Source organism: Oryctolagus cuniculus, chromosome 10 (assembly GCF_051225735.1).
Source record: "Oryctolagus cuniculus isolate XC-2025 breed Fujian yellow rabbit chromosome 10, ASM5122573v1, whole genome shotgun sequence".
Classification (NCBI taxonomy): Eukaryota; Metazoa; Chordata; class Mammalia; order Lagomorpha; family Leporidae; genus Oryctolagus; species Oryctolagus cuniculus.
In genome coordinates this window covers 67,136,141-67,154,354 of record NC_142876.1, presented here as the reverse complement: position 1 = coordinate 67,154,354, position 18,214 = coordinate 67,136,141, and the positions used below count along the sequence as shown (strand labels likewise).

Here is an 18,214-nt window from a genome sequence, read left to right as displayed (position 1 = left end):
AAGCGTCCACCCTCTGGTTCACTCCCCCAAATGGCCAGAATGGTGGGGGCTGCACCAGGCCAAAGGCAGGAGCCTCAACTCCATCAGGGTTTCCCAAGTAGATTCAAGGGCTCAAGGACTCAGGACACCTTCCACTGCTTTTCCAGGCATATTAGCAGAGCAGCCAGAACTCGAGCCCATGCCCATATGGAATACCTGTATCATAGGCAGCAGCTTAACCAGTAACGCCACAATGCAGGCCCCAACAGTTTGTACTTTTTCAATATACAGATTCTAAATATGTTTCATTAAGTACATATTTAAATATTTCATTTTCTTTGGAGTAACTATAAAGGACATTGGGTTTTTAACTTCAGTTTTTGCATACTCCTAGTTATTACACAGAAATATAATTAATTTTCTGTGCTGACCTTGTATCCTCCAACGTTGCTTATTAATCATTACTTTGGGAAATTATTTTTTTACCTATTTCTTGAGGTTTTCCACATAGACAATCATGTAGTGCATTAAGTCAAATTTTTAATATTTTAAATGAAATTTTATAGCACTATCATAAATGAAACATTTATATCAATTGTCATGAAAACAATGCAATCAAAATATATACATATATAAGTACAAAGCAGAATTAAATTCTATCTAGATACACTTGTCCAGAAGGCCATCAGCCTTAGGCTGATTCTCTCTCTCTCTCTCAAAGGAGAACAGTGAGTATAAAAATATGTGTTAGAAACTTACAAGGCTCAGGCTCACATGCAACATTCTCTAAGACAGACTATATGATGCACTAAGCCATAAAACTAACCTTAATACATTCAAAAAATTAAAATCATAGAAAGCATATTTCTGATTTCAATGGAATTAAATTAGAAATCATTAACAGTCAGTTTGAAATTAGTGGGAGATCGACCTCTCTCACCTTGTCTTTCAAATAAATAATATTTAAAAAAAAATATTGTGAAGAGACAAACACAGAATGGGAGAGAACGCTTGAAAATCATATATATCTAATAAGAAACTTGTATTCAGAATCTACAAAAATCATGTGCGTGTGGGGGTCCTTCAAATAGTTCATGGAAAAATGAGATTAAAATGTAAGGTTTTTTTGCTGCGAAAAAATCTGAAACTCACGCACAGTTTTTTCTTAACTTTTTTTTTATAAAGAAAAATATTCTTATTACCTATAGAATTCTAGATTGTCAATTATTTTCTTGAAGCAGTTTCTTTTTAAAAGTTGTATTTATTTATTTGAAAGGCAGCGTTACAGAGAGAGAGAGGGAGAGGCAGAGAGAGAGAGAGGTCTTCCATCCACTGGTTCACTCCCCAAATGGCCACAACAGCAAGAGCTGGATCAATCTGAAGCCACGAGCCAAGAGCTTCTTCCAGGTCTCCCATGTGAGGTCAAGGGCTTTACCCACTGGGTTACATGCCAGCTCCCAGCTTTTCCATAGTATGTATTTTTCCATCAACTTTTTGAAGATCTTTCATATGCATGGATTTAAATTAACATTTTTGCACCAAAATAAACTTTTAACTCCACTTAATCATGAACATTTTGAAGTACATTTGTATTCTTGCCAATGCATTTCTCAAAGAAGATACACATCCCAACACAAAGAAACACTTGATTTAAGTGACTGATTAATTATCCTGATCTTATCCTTTACACATTGTGTATGTGTGTATGCACCGGCATCCCATGTGAGCGCCGGTTTGAGTCCCGGCTGCTCCTCTTCCGATCCAGCTCTCTGCTGTGGCCTGGGAAAGCAGTAGAAGATGGCCCAAGTCCTTGGATCCCTGTACCCGTGTGGGAGACCTGGAGGAAGCTCCTGGCTCCTGGCTTCAGATCGGCGAAGCTCCAGCCTTTGCGGCCACCTGGGGAGTGAACCAGTGGATGGAAGACCTCTCTCTCTGTCTCTACGTCTCTCTGTAACTCTTTCAAATAAATTTTAAAAATCTTTAAAAAATTTTTTTAAAAAATAAAAAGGTAAACAAGTCAGCAATAAACATATGATGAGCTTCTCAGCATTAGTCATTAGGAAAATACAAATCAACTCACAGTCATGGGCCCGGAGTTGTGGTGCAGCAGATTAAGCCACTGCATCCCACACTGGAGGAGTTCCTTCTGATCCAGCTCCCTGCTCGTGTGCCTGGGAAAGCAGTGGAAGATGCTCCAAGTGCCTGGGCCCTGCACCCACACGGGAGACCTGGAGGGAGTTCCAGCCTGCTTTCAGTCTGGCCCAGTCCTGACTTTTGCAAGCATTTGGGAAGTGAACAGTGAATGAAAAATCTTTCTCTCTTTCAAATAAAATGAAATATTTTTTAAAAGGCCTTTCCCTCTCATTCTCATGGTTATTGTGCAAACATCATCTTATACTGTACAAATTCCCTCACAGGGCCACAGGCACCTGGTCATGATGTCGGGATCCTTCCCCCACATTTTAGACTTGAAACAGAGACTCCCAGGCCAATACTTCAAATGCCAAAGTTGAAAACAGCCCAATTTTTACCACGCGAATACCAGCACCTTCCAACAACTTCCTCATGTTCCTGAAATTAATTTCAACTGTTTCAGTTCCAGATAACCAAGAGTGCTAATACCACTCAAGCTTACGCCACTTTCGGCCTAATTTCCCAGGACACAGGGGCTCAGCTCGGTGTCAGATGATAACCCCTCCTCTAAGCAGAGGCCCCTCCCAATGACAAAGGCTAAAGTGATTTTGCTGGAAATACAAGCTGAGCAAGCTCTTTTAGGATTAGAAGGCAGACATCTGAACTAAGTCTGGGGAGTTTAAAGATTTGTCCAATCCCCAGAAAAACAAACGATTAAGTGGTGTTTATGGCTGTCATTATAAACCAACCTGACGCCATGTGATAAAAAGCTTTGAAATCACAAAGAAACACCAATTTGTCAATTTTTCATTGTTTACTTAACTGTGGTTTAACCATATTTAAACCAGAAGCACAATGTTGTTATTGTCATGAAAATCCACTGCTGAATTTCTGAAAATTAAATTCACCAAGGGAATGGAGACAACACAAATTCACTACATAATTCCTCCCTGTATCTGTGGTTTCATTTTTCTCACTGTCGGTTACCACCAGTCAACTACAACTTAAAAATATTACATGGAAAATTCTAGAAATAAATAATCCATGAATTTCAAATAATTTCAATGATCATATATTGCTGTAAGTGTTCTACTATATTTTTACTTGTTAATCTCTTACTCTGCATAATTTATAAAATAAACTTTATCATAGGCTTCTGTATAGGAAAAATCAAGGATCCATACTTGCAAGGTATCCCCTCTGGGTAAGAAAGGACTTCCATCTCCTTCCTTACAACAGTTACCAGGGGACTTTCTGAGAGTTCACGGAAAGTGAAATTAAAAGATAAGCTTACTTTGGTGCAAAAAATTTTAAAAGCCATGCATGTTTTCCCCTAACACATTTTCCAGGAACTCTCTGAAGACCTCTCCTATTTAGTGAAACAGCGAGGTTACCAGTTTAGATGCAGTGATCATTAACTCTCCACAACGTGTGTGGCCTGGGTCTCTACAAACCTCTCTCCAGAGACAGGAACTTCCACAATCCACTGTCACTGAGGGAAGCCACGGTGCCCCAATACAGTGTGTCACCTTCAGTTCTGGGAACAGAAGTGATTTTGTGTGCACTTGACTATCTCTTAGCTAAAGTCTAGAACTAAAATACATCAGGGAGTCCTGATGGCCATTTCTGTAAGAAAGTGTTACTAAAATTGTGTTAGTGATAATAATAACAACAGAAGGACATGAAGCAACCTAGACAGAAGATACTAGAGCCAGGGGTGGAACTATGTTTATATATAAGAGATTTGATTTTTTAAAAAAGATTTATTTAGAAACTCACAAGTTACAGAGAGAAAGGGAGAGAGGGAGAGAGGGAGAGAGGGAGGGAGGGAGAGAGAGAGAGAGAGAGAGGGGAAGAGATCTTCTACCTGCTAGTTCACTCCCCAGATGGCCACAAGAGCCAGCACTGGGTCAGGCCAAAGCCAGGAGCCAGGAGCCAGGAGCTTCATCTGGGTCTCCCATGTGTGAGGCAGCAGCCCCAATGCTTGGGTCATCTTCCACTGCTTTTCCCAGGAGCGGGATCAAAGTGGAGCAGCTGGGACAGGAACCAGCACCCAGATGGGATGTCGTTGTCACAGGTGGCAGCTATGCCTGCTATAGCCACAACACTGGCCCCAAGGAGATTTGACTTTAATATTCATCACTGAAGTCCATCAGATTTACATTTCATTATCATTTTCTTTGAATTCCAATCTGGTTGAATAAATGCCATACTGACTACAAGTAAATGACCAAAACATTTACTACACGGAAAGCAGACACAGTGACAAAATCGCATCTCTTTATATACGGCTATTCGGGGTGCAGGATAGGAACTGACACACAAAACTGTCAAGTGTGCCTTACCTGATATCTGACAGATCACATTTGTTTCCAGCAATGGCCATCACAATATTTTCAGGACCATGTTCTTTCAGTTCCTTCACCCATTTCTTCAAGGTATGAAAGGAATCCTACACAAAAAGTGTAAAGCAACCTATGAAAAGACTCGTCGCTATAATATTTCTACCAAGTAGAAACACAAAACACAATTTAATGAGAAAAGATGCTTATAGAAGACTCAGGTAGAAGAACATATGACCACTCTATCTAGGCACCAAAGTTACCATTAGCTAAGTAATATTTATGTGGTCTATAAAAGGACCCACTTCTAAAATTAAAAACATAATGAGGTTAAGGAAATTGCATTAGTAACTTTCTTCCTTAAGTAACATTGATTTAAAACTACAGCCTTGACTGCACGTGCGTGAGGACCACAACTGGACTCAGTTGCTCTGGGAAAGAAAGCTATTTCAAGTCCTGTTTCCCTTTGGGGCCTTCATCCACAGCTGTCCTTCAGCAAACAGGCCACAGTGGACACCACAGCTCAGTGGACATGGTCAGGAACTCACAACAGGTAGCAATGGTGGATGACTATAGCACTAATGTGCAGTGAGTCAGCATTCCAGAGACAAGGGCCAATAATTCAGTTATTGTAGGAATGGGAAGAACATGTCATCCAAACACTTTGATGATTTGGCGATGGATAACCTACAGCCTCAACATGGAAATTAAAAACACTTTTCTATTATAGGAGGGGTCTTCAAAATGTTCACAGAAAAAGCATATCAATGAAACAATATGCATGAATTTCAAATAGTTTTGTGCCAATATGAACATATTTTTAATTCTATTGTTGTAGGCAGGCATAGAGAATAAAATTGATCACGTCTGTGAGCTGGAAGACCATGCCTTCACCATGCCCCTGTGTGACCTCATGCCCCTACCTGGTCACACCTGTGTGCCCACCAGCCAATCAGGTTAATTAACCACTCCCTTTGGAAGTGGATTAAAAGCCTGGGACACCATGTGCCCGCCCTTTCTCCTTTCCTTGGCCTTTTGCCAGTATGGGGCTTGCTGTGGTCCTGCGCATCCAGGGTGCATGGCCTTCGGGCCACTGGGCTCATGCTTCCTGGCCTACATGCTCCTCCACAGAAGAATTTAAAAGAATTTAAACATAATTTTCCTTTCTTAAAAAGCTGACGTCCTGGAGAGCAGTGCTAGTGGGCAGGACCTTGCCTCCACAAGTGAGTTTTAAGATGCATGTTCACTGTTGCTTACTCGGTTTGGCAGATCAATTTGAGACGCTTCATCACAGTCTCGGCGAAACACACTCTTAAATACTGGGTGTTCGTTATCCTTGCCCACCACACTATGACCTCTCACTCCAGGCTCCTGGCAAGACACGCAGTGGCGCTCTGCCTCGGTCTTTCTGCGGCAGAGTCGCCGGCAATGGTATCCAACCCCCGGAGGAGCCGTCCTTACCTGCTTGGTGATGTCATACACGATGACAGCTGCGGCAGATCCCCGGTAGTACATGGGGGCCAAGGAGTGGAACTGTTGAAGAACAAGCAGCAACTTCAGGACAACCCCGGACCAGATACAACATGCTCATCTTACGTCACCCCTATACGATCCCTGAGTTCCCTCCAGACAATTTCCAGGCCTCCTATTAGATCACAAAGTTTCCTCCCTGCTGACACACATAGGCTTGTGGTTTACAGCCTTTGAAATCCACTCCTGGGTGCAGGCCAAGAGCAAATTTTATTTTAAATGTTGCCATCCTGTGAATTCTCTTTCTCTGCTGCTGCTCCTCACTTACCTAACGTCACTGACCCACGTTAGGTGAAGCTGCATTAGAATTCTGATACAGCAGTAAGGCAAAGAGGAGTGCCAAGGGCAGGGAGAGAGAACACTGGCAACGATCACAGCCCCTTGCAGAGCCATTAATGAGCAACACTGCAGCCAGGGCAGCCTCGGCTCTGGACGGCTGCCAGCTCTCGAATGCGGTCCCTTCTGCCCACCTGAGGCCCACAAAGGAGGAGATATTAGACAAGCTGCATTCCAAAATATGAATAAGGCCAGCACCACGGGTTACTGGAATCATCCATCCCAATGGGATGGAGAATGACTCTCAGAAGATATAGATTTTATATATATTTTAGAGAAGGGTTCAATCTTAATCTTCATCCTTTTTTTATTAAAAAATATATCTTGGCATGGTTTTGAAAATCCATAAGAAAAAGACAGCTCTATGGAAAGTTGGACAAAAGATATATATGAGGAATCTTCAAAAAGGTCATCCAAAAAGCATATTATCCTTTAATTCTATTTTCCTTGAGCTTTTTGAAGTCCCTCTGTGTAGAAGATAAATCATCCAAGAGAAGATATAAATTTCCAATAAATATTTTAAAACCTGCTCAATTAGAATAAAAGGTGTGAAGGGGCTAGCATTGTGGCGAAGCAGTTTGTTGCCACTTCTAACACAGGCACCCCACACTGGAGCACTGGTTCAAGTCCCAGCTGCTCCACTTTTCATCCAGTCCCTGCTCTATGTACCTGGGAGGCAGAAGATGATGGCCCAAGAACTTGTGCCCCTGCCGCCCATGTGGGAGACCAGGAGGGAGTTCCAGGCTCCTGGCTGTGGCCTGGCAGATTCCTGGCTATTACCACCATTTGGAGAGTGAACCAACAGAAGAAAGACCTCTTTCTGTCACTCCGCCTTTCGAATAGATGAATAAATCATTTTTTTAAAAAAATCTATTCGCTGACAATTTTGTTTTAAAAGAACAAGAGGAATGACAAGAAAAACAATGACAAGGCACTTATTGATTTACTAAAGGCTAAGAAAGATTGATCATGCCCGTTGTGTGGGTTTGGGAAGGCAGGCACTTTCACATACCGCACAAGAAAACACTTGAATACTTTTTTCCAACATCACCATACATGATGCATAGCAAAAGCTGGAATGTATATACCATGAAACCCCGCTATTCCACTTACAGGAATATATTTGTGTATGGGAGTGACCACCACACACAAAAAAAGAGTTGCACATGGGAGCAAAAATTTAAAAGCCACCTAAAGGCTCATCATAGGGAAGCACACAATGTTATAGACTAAACAATTGTGTCTTCCCCACACTCATACATTGAAACCCTCACTCCCAAGGTGGAGAGGTCCCCCTGAGATGAGCTCAGGAGGGTAGGGCCTCCCCAGGGAGGGGTGAGTGCCCTTGTAGGATGAGGAAAAAGTCATGGCCACCTCCTCTCTCTCCCTCTCCCTTACCCCCTCCTTCTGCTTCCCCCCCCCACCATGAGGGCACAGCAAGAAGATGGCAGTCTGCAGACCAAGAAGTGGGCCGCACCAGCCACCAAATGTACTGGCAGCCTGACCTTGAATTTCCAAGCGATGTCACTTAAGCCACCTAGTGGACTATGGCACCCGAGGCTCAGACACAAATCTAGACGAACACAGACATACGCATATACGTGTGCATGTAATGGAATCCTCAACAACCATTACGATGGTGACGAGAATGCTTGTGTGCAGGCAGAGCCAGCTCGGACATACATACCGGGAGCAGGCAGGATGACAGAACCCGGGGTGAGGGGCGTGGGGGAGTGGTGTCGCTGATGTTCCTCGGGGCAGGAACAGTGGGTTTCAGGCGTCGGCACAGAGCAGACGTTTACAGGGATGTTTAAGGAAAACGGCTTCCTAGTTAAAAACCGGGGTGTGGGGGAAGCAGGATTCTGAAGCCTTCCTCAATCCCTTTTCCCCACATGGCGCTGCTCACGGAGCTCACACCGCCAAAGGCACCGCTCACCCGCGGCTCCACAGCGCGCCAGTCCCGGTCTCCCCTTCCCTATGCTGAGGCAGGCGGGCGGAAAGAGGCGGCCTCCGCCCCGCAGAGAACTGTCCCTGGAGGGAGCCGCGGTGCTTTCCGGAGGAGGGCAAGGCTCCGGTGGGCTCAGGACGCGCCACGGAGCTCACGGCCCAGGCCTCAGACGCCGGCGGGTCGGCGGGGAGCCGCAGCCACGGCCACCCCTTGCCACCGTGCCTTTCCCTGGTGGCCGCGCGTCTATTTTTAACTCACCCTTTGGCAAATCCACTGCTCAGGCCTAAAACTCAAAGTCAGAGAGAGAAAGCAAGATTGGTGCAGCATCCCTCCTGCCTTGCTTGCTGGGGTGACAGGGCACCCCGAGTGTCCTCTGAGCCCAATTCCCCAAGACGCTTTCTCTCAACAACAGGATCCACCTCGGAGTGCGCTACAGGAACACACAGAGCAGGAGGAGACCAGCTTACAAAGGGTTTTCTAAAGTTTCCAGAAAACGTGTGTTACAAAAATACTATGCGTGCATTCCCAAACTGTTCACACCCAAATACAGGTGTGTTTGAATTTCGCTTTTCACAACATCTTAGAAGCACTCTCAGATTTCCCAAGTCAAGATGCTTGGGGACCCAAGCCCAGGGGGAAGCAGACCTGGAGCCCCGCCCCCGCAGGCTCTAGCGCTAGGAGCTGGGTCTCCGTGGTCAGCGGTGTGCAGGTCTCATGAATTATTGAGCAGATCTCGGTGTATATATAATGCATGACTCATTCTTTCCTTCCTCCAAACGGAATCACTTTGAAATAAATCTGTTAGTGAAGCCACTTAAAGTGACTTCACTGCCGGGGCTGTGGAGGTTTTGTTGGGTTGAAATTTCACGACACACTTCCCAAGCCCACTGAGGCACTGCCCAAGGAGGATAATCGTGGAAGACAGAGACTTAAACCACTTCTAGCCTGCAATGTACATACTTCACCCCCTGCAAATATAAAACCAAAGCTCCACGGTTGGACTCCATCCACAACATGACCTAATTCCATCGCTGGGGGTCAGGGTTAAACCTTATGGGCCGCTCAGATAGAACAATGCTCCTCAAGTTCACAGTCACAGGAGGTTGATAAAGCTCTATTTCTGAATCTCACCTTGCAAGGTTATCTGAAAATTAGCACAACAGATGCCAGTTCAAAACCCCGTCTTGCCCAAACTACCCAAGGAAATATCTAGAAGACCAAATCCGAGTGCTCAGATAATTTCCAGGTGTCATTTAATTATCTGGCAACAGCACAGCGAACTGTGAAAAGCCAATTTGCCTCCTCAGAAGTGGCTGTTCATGCACTTAGTTCATGTGGCTTTTTTTCTTTTCTTTTTTTTTTTTAGATTTTATTTATTTATTTGAAAGGTAAAGTTACAGACAGTGAGAGGAAGAGACAGAGAAAAAGGTCTTCCATCTGCTGGTTCATTCCCCAAATGGCCACAATGGCTGGAGCTATGCTGATATGAAGCCAGGAACTAGGAGCTTCTTTCGGGTCTCCCACGCGGGTGCAGGGGCCCAAGGACTTGGCCATCTTCTACTGCTTTCCCAGTCCATAGCAGAGAGTAGGAGCTGAAGTGGAGCAGCCGGGTCTCAAACCGGTGCCCATATGGGATGCTGGCATTGCTAGCAGACGATTAACCTACTGCACCACAACGCCGGCCCTGTGACTGCTTTTTAACTGCAGGATGTGCACATGATAAGAGGAGGGCTTGGCCCTACCCAAGCGCCCTGAGTCTCTTGGACTTCTCGGCTTCTGCAGATGGATGCTAACCCTGCCCCTCCTCCAGAAAGTGGCAGCAGGACACCGGCGCAGGACCTTGTGGGCAAGCAGCTGGACAGCGTATTTCAAGAATCTCGCACATGTTCACACACTTCGATTCCACAATTCTGCTTCTTAAGGGAATAATCAAAGATGGTCACGGAGGAACCAGAATTCATTCCAGAATTACCAGTTATTGCAGAAAAACTGGAAACAATCTCCATGTCTAACCATTAGGGAATGGAAATATGAATTTCGGCTTTGCCATAATATGGAATATTGGGCAGCCATTCAAATCATTTTTTTTAAATATTAAATAGCACATGAGGCAATGGCATAATTACTGTCTTCCCAAGGCTCTTCTGCAGAACATCGGTAACTTGTGGAGGACAGACGAATCACTGCTAGCCTGCAACGTATATTTTTTAATAAAAGTAAGGTTTCCTGGCCAAATGCGTATGAGAAACACCACATACAATCATGCTCCCTGGAGGTTTACAAAGTATTCCTAGAACACTGAAGGCTCTGAAAATTGCTGTAGTGGAGAAGCCTCTTTGGGTTTTAACTCCAATTTTCCCATCGCTTCCTTTTGTCAAGCAGTACTGATTAGTGTCTAGGGACCCAGTGGATCAGAACTCATCTTAGAGGGTTAGGACGAAGAGAATTAAACTCGGAGACAGCCTTGAGGCCTGGCTGGGTGCCATCTGGTTTTCATATTTGGAAAATGGAAATGGGGATGGGGGTGGGGGTGGGGATGGCTGAGGTTTTTGCAGCTTGGGACGACACTCACGGCCAAGGTAAAACAGGCCCAGATGGAAGCCACTTGCCTCGCCTGCTCTGGTTCTTCCGAGTGCCTTGAGCCCACACCTTTCTCTTCTCATTCTACCCTATCCTGAAAACCAGGATAGAAGCAACAGGGAAAGAGCTTTGCTATGTGGAATCCACAGGCCTTTAGGGAAGCAGGGCTCACGCAGGGCTCAGTGTGCCACCTGAATGTGGACTTCGGTCACCTTCACCCTTGGACTGCAGGCACCTGTAACACCCAGATAGCAACACTGTTCCTGGAGACTCAGGTGCACATCAAGAGGTCATTGGCCTTTTGATTACGGCCATTTTTCCTTATCTTCTCCTTATCATCTAATGGTCACACGGCCCCTGTTCTTCCTCAGCATTCCACAGGAGTTTGCTACACAGAATTTGTTGTCACTTTGTCATCTCTCAGCGCTGCTTGCCTGTATCATCTCCCACTCTCTTCACCTTCTTCAGAACACGGATCCAGAGCTTTCTGCCCCAGGTCTCCTAAACTGCAATCCCTGAGCTAAAAGCCTCTGACTTTGACAGTTTCTGAGTTTGAACTGATCGACCACACACGACCACACACACACACACACACACACACACACACAACTTGGCAGCACGGTGGGGCAAGCTCCTTTCCAGGGTTCTCCAGAGCCTCTAGACCACCCAGCCTGCTTTAGGGGAAATTCTTTAAATGCAGGCTGTGGCATCATAAATTCCACAGCAGCCAAATTCTGCAAGTCAGGAATGAGTAAACACATTAAGTTTCCAAATAAGCACCGCTCCAGCCGGCTCTGCCTCCCGAGATGAGAATTACCCACGCCAGAATGCTCTGGCAGCGGGTCCTCGGACTTGCTGGATGGGTTCTGTAGAGTGATTTTCAGAGAACGCTCTGTGCCCTGGTGAGGGGCTCGGAGGCAGCCTAGGAGCCAATGCTGACCTGCAACCCCACTGGGAACTGCCTCGGAGGCCAGCACAAAACAGAAAATCTCACCCTCCCCTGGAAACAGTCACCAAGGCCAGGGACAGCCAAGGGCAGAGGCCCAAAAGAGCCAGTGGGCCCTTGGGAGTCAAACAAAGAGGGACGCGGTGGAAGAAAATTCCTGACATTCCTGACATTCTCAGCTGGCAGAAGTTGAATGGAAAAGCAGGTTACTGTACTGAATGTTCTCTCTGTGCCATTCAGAAGAAAGCTTCCGACTTTCCCCGTGCAGGAAAGCACAGGGCTAGTTAATATGCCAGCTCAGGCGCCCTCCAACCCAACAGTATGGAAAGCTGCACAGAAACAGGGCTGGGGGGGTTACCCTGATCTCCTCACTATGCATGGCACACAGGTACTGAAATGCCACACTGCCCCCCTAAATATGCACAATTAAAATAAAAATAATTTTAAGAAAAGAAAAGGGGCTGTGAGCTAATGTACCAAACCACTAGCAACAGTTATTTCTGAACAATAGCATTGCAGGCAGACCGGCACTTTCTTTTATTCTTTCTGAATCTATTTTTCTAAATGTTTAACATGATGTAATAACAGAGCGTGTCTTTCTCTTCTCCCTTTTCTTTCTTCTTTCTCCTAATATGTCACCGAAGACAAAGAGCTTTCTCAGCACTCAGGGAACCAAGCATGGAAGCAAAAGTCAAGTTCAAGAGGTGACCAGATGACCTTGGATTCCTCTTGGACAAGGTGTGGTGCAGACTTTGTTCCCTATAAAATGATACAACACAAACCCAAACACCTTTACACAAGAAAGGGGTTGTGAGGAGGGCACACCTCTTAAAAGACGATGTGTTGAACTGAAATATTCCCATCCCTGGAATAATGTATACAACAGAAGTCAAGGATTCCATATGTTGTAGAAACCCAACTTCCCCACCCACAAACTTACTCAAGGACAGTGAGTCCATACCCCGTCTGTAGGCAAGCAGTAGGATTTCCTGAGTCCCACCCCATTCCCAGTGCTCCTCTTTTTGCATTGCACACAGCCACTGCTCTATGCTTTTGGGGAAAATGTCACCACATGGGCCACTAAACCCAGAGAAGACAGGGTGTGTTTCTCCTTCTCTTCCAGCTAAGCTCAGGGTGTCTGGGTCCACACCTTAACAGCAGGTGTGCTATATTCACGACGAGGCCCCTGCAGACTGGGACAGCAGGACAACAGGCCAACAGCAGCCAGGACCATGCATGCCTGGGGACAGAGCGAGGCTCCCTGGGAGCTGCTCGGGCAGGTGCAGCCCTTTGGAGACCTCGGAAGAGCGCAGAATCACACGGAGGCTCCTGCAGGTGTGGGTTTCCACTCGCCCTGGCGCGCAGGGCACCCTGGACTCTGCACTTTGTTCTCTGTGCACCTACCAGCCCCAGCTCCCGGGGCTTCAGAGGGCCCCGTGGCTCTGCCTCCGCCTGCCTCCCTCCCCTGCCGTCCCTCAGCAGAGGTCATCTTTCCTGAACTGCCAGTCCTGGAGTTTCCATGAGGGCACTTAGGGCACTGGCCTCCAAGCTGACAAGCAGCAGCCAGTCCGATCCTGTTTTTAACTATTGCTTTATGATATTTATACAGATCATACAGTGTACATATTTTTAACTTCTTATTGTGGAAGGTTTCAAATACCCATGAGGTCACTTCAAAAAGTCTGTGGAAATGGAATTAAAAGGTAAGGATGTTTTAGTGCAAAAAAAAAAAAAAAAAAAAATCCAAAACCCATGCATAGCTTTCTCATAAATCCATTTGCCCTGACATTTTTGAGGACCCTTCATGTGGAAAGTTTGCAAATTCTTTGCACCACAATACACTTCTTTTAATTCCATTTTCCACAGACTGTGCCTCGCACGCAAGACCGCATGGTGCAGTGCTCTTCCAGGACCTTTTCCTGAAGCTTCAAGACCTCCACGGACGCCCAGACCCCAGATTCCTGCCTGCCCGCTCCTCACCCTGGTCTGCCATGCAGTGCCGTGAAGCAGGCATCTGACGTCATCTATTTTTTTTAAAGATTTATTTATTTATTTGAAAGGTGGAAAGACAGAGAGAAGAAGAGAGAAAGAAAGAGAGATCCTCCATCTGCTGGCTCACTACCCAAACGGCTGCAACAGCCTGGGCTGGGCCAGGCCAAAGCCAGGAGCCAGGAGCTTCTTCCAGGTCTCCCACACGAGTGCAGAGGCCCAAGGACTTGGGCCATCTTCTGCTTTCCCAGGCCATAGCAGAGAGCTGGATGGGAAGAGGAGCAGCTGGGACTCGAACCAGCGTCCATATGGGATGCCGATGCCACAGGCTGTAGTCCAACCTTCTACACCAGAGCGCCGGCCCCTTGACATCATCTTGCATTAAACACACGTCAGACTGATTTATATTAAACATGCCAGATTGTGTCATTTTCTGTTCAAAACCCTTCTAACTACTAACTATAAAAATCCAAGCTCACGCTGCGATGTCTAAGGCCTTGGGCCCCTTCGCGAGTCCCCCTCTTGCTTGTCTGCAGCTGCTCCCTAGCTAGGCAGGTGCGGCAGCTTCCAGGCCTTCCCAGATGCCTTGACCTCTTCACCAGACATGCCTCCCTTCATCCATACCTCCCTCCAGGACCCTCCCTTGAACCCCTAACAGGGACACAGCACAAGCTCAACAGACATCTAACGACTGACCGCATGTGACGAATCAATAACCCTGTGAAAGCAGGTAGAGTTGACAGGATTGTTCCCATTTTCCAGATGAGAAAACTGAGGCTCAGAATGCTTAGAGGAACTGCCCAAACACACACACCTCTTCAGTGGCAGGATTAGACTGGAACACAGGACCTTTAACTCCAAATTCTGTGCTCTTCCCACTCCCATGTGGCTCCTCTGAGACGTGCTAGGCCTTAAGTTTATGTAAGTAACTCACAGGTTTACAGTCAATGTTTCCATCCATTTGACAGTGTCTACTGCATACTTGGTACGTGACAGGCACAGTTCAAACTAGCAGGGAAACCAGTGTGCAGGACAGAATAATGGCCTCCAGAGATGTCCACCTCCTAACCCCTGTCACCCACGACTTGGTTAGGGAACAAGGCCATAGTTCTCACCGACCTTCAGCTGGGCTGGGTCAGGTGAACCTAACAGCATCGCACGGGGCCTTAGCAGTGGAAGAGGGAGGTAGTGCGTCAGAGATACTACTGGAGATGCTACTCTGCAGGCTTGGAGGGGGAGGGGGCTGCCAGCCACGGAACGCTGGCAGCCTCTGAAACCGGCAAAGAAACGGATCTGCGTGCCCATGTCCACGGACGGCCACTTGCAGTTTGCACCCAATGAGACCCATTTCAGACTTTCGCCCTTCAATCAAAATGGTAAGGGAGTAAACCTGTGCTGTTTCAGGTCTCTACGTGGGTGGCAATGACAGCAGCCAACAGAGAGGGCGGGGAGGTAAACCAGGCCCTGCCTTTTCACAGCATCATCTCTTCCTGGCGTGCAGGCTGGGGCTGGCTGCCTTCCCATGGCAGCTCCGGGTCTAGACACTTGGCACCGCCCATCCTCTAGCGGGGTCACCTCGGGGCTTCCAGAACAGGCCTCTCCAGGGAGAGGATGGCACATGGAGGAGGGGACATCCACCGGAGAGGAGAGGGGGACAGAGAGCAGAGCCCACAGGAAGCAGGAGGCAGATCTGGGGCCCAGGTGTCAGCAGGAGGCGCTCATCCTCCCAGGGGCTGAACCTCAGTCTCCCCGCCTCCCCGTGGGTTCCCCTCAACGCCACGTGCCTGGCTAAGGGCATGCGTGTGACTACATTTTCCCTGGGACTTCCAACACTGCTCCCAGCCCTGGGCAGGTCCTCTCTCTCTGCTGTCCATGGCTCCTGACACCCAAGAGGGCATCAGCTCAACTCTGATTGGCCCCAACAGCACTGCAATCATGGGAGCCACGAGGCTCCCAGCTCTGCCCTGGCGGCCGCCCCTCCTCCCGCGCAGCATCCAGCACCCACAGTCAGGGCTCGCTGCACCTCTTGGGCTGCAAAGCTCTTTGCTCTTCATCACAGAGGATTCCTGGAACTTTATGAAAGGTTTGTGGGGCGGGGACCTAACGGGAGTTCTCATTGGAACCGCATAACCCAGCCTGCTCGCCACAGCCTTCACCCCACTGTGTTCTTCCACAGGGCTCCTGGGGGACAGGCGGAGGGGACACTTCCCTCGTTTTGCACCAGCTGAAAGCGAGGTTCCTTCGTGACAAGGAGAGGGAACGGAGCAAAAGAGTGCATTGACTCTTTCCCCTCCCCCACCCAGGGGGAATTCCTCCAAAAAGAGCTCTTGGGTGGGCTGGGGGCCAGGTGCAGGATTCCTACTGCGGCCCCCTCTCCGGCCAGGCTGGGAGCAGGGTTCTGGGGTGTGGTGCTGGCTGCCGGTGCCTGTTGCTGGGCCTGGACTTCCTATGCTGCAGGCCAAGCAAACGAGGCAGCACAGAGCGGCTTGCTCTGAGCCTACAAGAGGCCCCATTCTTCAAGGACTTCCAAAGGTCAGATTCTCCTCTGGCTTCCGCAGCAGCCTATGAATAGTGAGCTACTGTGTTGGCCACAGACCCTGGGGCTCTGAAGAAAGAAGGACGGAGAACAGCAGCGTTCCTTTTCCTGTTTGGAGAGCCTGAACTTGACCTCAGATATGTGTTGGCCTCCTGTTCCCTTCCCCCACTTCCCCAGGGCCACTCAGACCCAGCATTCATGCCACAGCCCTGCACGGTGCGTCCTGCCACTCAGAACACGGTTCTCCAGCCACCTGACCCCGCAAAGCAGGGCAGGCATCTGGGCAGCTGCTGGCACACTTAACCCGCAGCAGGCGAACACGCAGTGTGGCTAAACAGCAAAGGGCGCCCGGATTTCCTGAATCCATCCACGAAACTGTCGGCTCCTGCGGGATGCAGGTGTGGCTGTCCCCTGTTCTTGGGCACCCAGCGTTTTAGGGAAACTCTGGACAGAAGGAACAAGGGACGATTAAACAGGCTTGGTACAGGTACAGTTGCTTTTCACATTGTTTTCCCCAACTCTCTGGAAGGCTTGAGATATCTTACAGTTGGGAAACAAAAAAGTGCACACATGGACCAGGAACAGGGTGTAAGCTTTGGTAGTGGGTTTTGAAATTGGGAATTGTGTTCTTCTTTTTCAAGATTGTTTTGGCCATTCTGGGTCTCCTGGATTTCCACATGAATTACACGATCAGCTTGTTAATTGTTTACCAGAAAAATTCAGCTGGGATTTTAACAGCGATCACATGAAATCTGTAGATGAATCAGGGGTTAGCTGCCTTTAGAACCTTTATGCTGTAAGCGATAAGCAAGTTACAAGCTTGTAACTTGGTGAGTGGGTTTCAGAATATTTCCACACTATCTTCATTCAGCATTATGTATTAAGTAATAAGGTCTGATCCTAAGTTAGATAATACTACTGAAAAAAAAAAAAACTAAATCAGTTGCAGAAATATTACCTTGAAGATAAATTCCTTCTTCTAAAAAACATAAGTTAGTCACATACCAGATATTTCAAGGTTAATAATGATTTGCCAAATTGTAAGTGACCACCTCACAAGCATAGCCTTGTTTAAGATTCTATATGAATTTATTGTAAGGAAGACATTTAGAAGATTTGATTCCTTTTTTTTTTTTAAAGATTTATTTTATTTATTGGAGAAGCAGAGTTACAGAGAGAGGTACAGACTGAGAGAGAGGTCTTCCATCTGCTGGTTCACTCCCCAAATGGCTGCAACGGCCAGAACTGGGCTGATCCAAAGCCAAGAACCAGGAGATTTTTTTCTGGGTCTCTCACTGGGAGGATTTGGGCCACCCTCTGCTGCTTTCCCAGACACATTAGCAGGGAGCTGGATCAGAAGTGGAGCAGCAAGGACTCAAACTGGCGCCCATATGGGATGCTGGCACTATAGGCCAGGGCTTTAGCCACAGCGCCACAGTATCAGCCCCAAAGATTCAATTCTTATTTAGAATTCTTTCTCAGAGATCAACATTGCATTTCTGGTCCACAAGTAATCTCCAAAGAGGTGAAAGACAGCTGGCAACTTACTTATCATTTATAACATGAAGGGGTAAAAAGCAGGTAACCCAACTTCATCTACAGATTTCCGGTAATCCCTATCAAGATCCCAGCTGAATTTTTTTATTTGGTAAAAATTAACAAGCTGCTCCTGAAATTCATGTGGAAATAATGCAGGGGACCCAGAATGGCCAAAATAATCTTGAAAGAGACAAACACAATTCCCAATTTCAAAACTCATTACAAAGCGAGAGCCATCAGGAGACTGTGGTCCTGGCATAAAGATGACAATTCAGATCAAAGGACTAGAACTGAGGGTCCAGAAGGAAAGCCACGCGGTCAGGGTCAACCGATTCTCAGCAAGCTGCCGAGACATT

At 47.0% G+C, this 18,214-nt stretch overlaps 1 protein-coding gene across 4 annotated transcripts in view; it reads right to left on the bottom strand.

Moving 5' to 3' along the window:
• Positions 1 to 18,214, bottom strand: part of RAB31 (RAB31, member RAS oncogene family) — a 139,697-nt gene that overhangs the window by 39,125 nt on the left and 82,358 nt on the right. For all 4 annotated transcript variants that reach the window (XM_089305900.1, XM_008261035.5, XM_089305901.1 and 1 more), the window contains 2 exons: positions 5,916 to 5,987; positions 4,458 to 4,564 (listed from right to left, as the gene is read on the bottom strand). In XM_089305900.1, the coding sequence (XP_089162026.1) occupies positions 4,458 to 4,564; positions 5,916 to 5,987 (179 nt within the window). The remainder of the gene's footprint in view (positions 1 to 4,457; positions 4,565 to 5,915; positions 5,988 to 18,214) is intronic.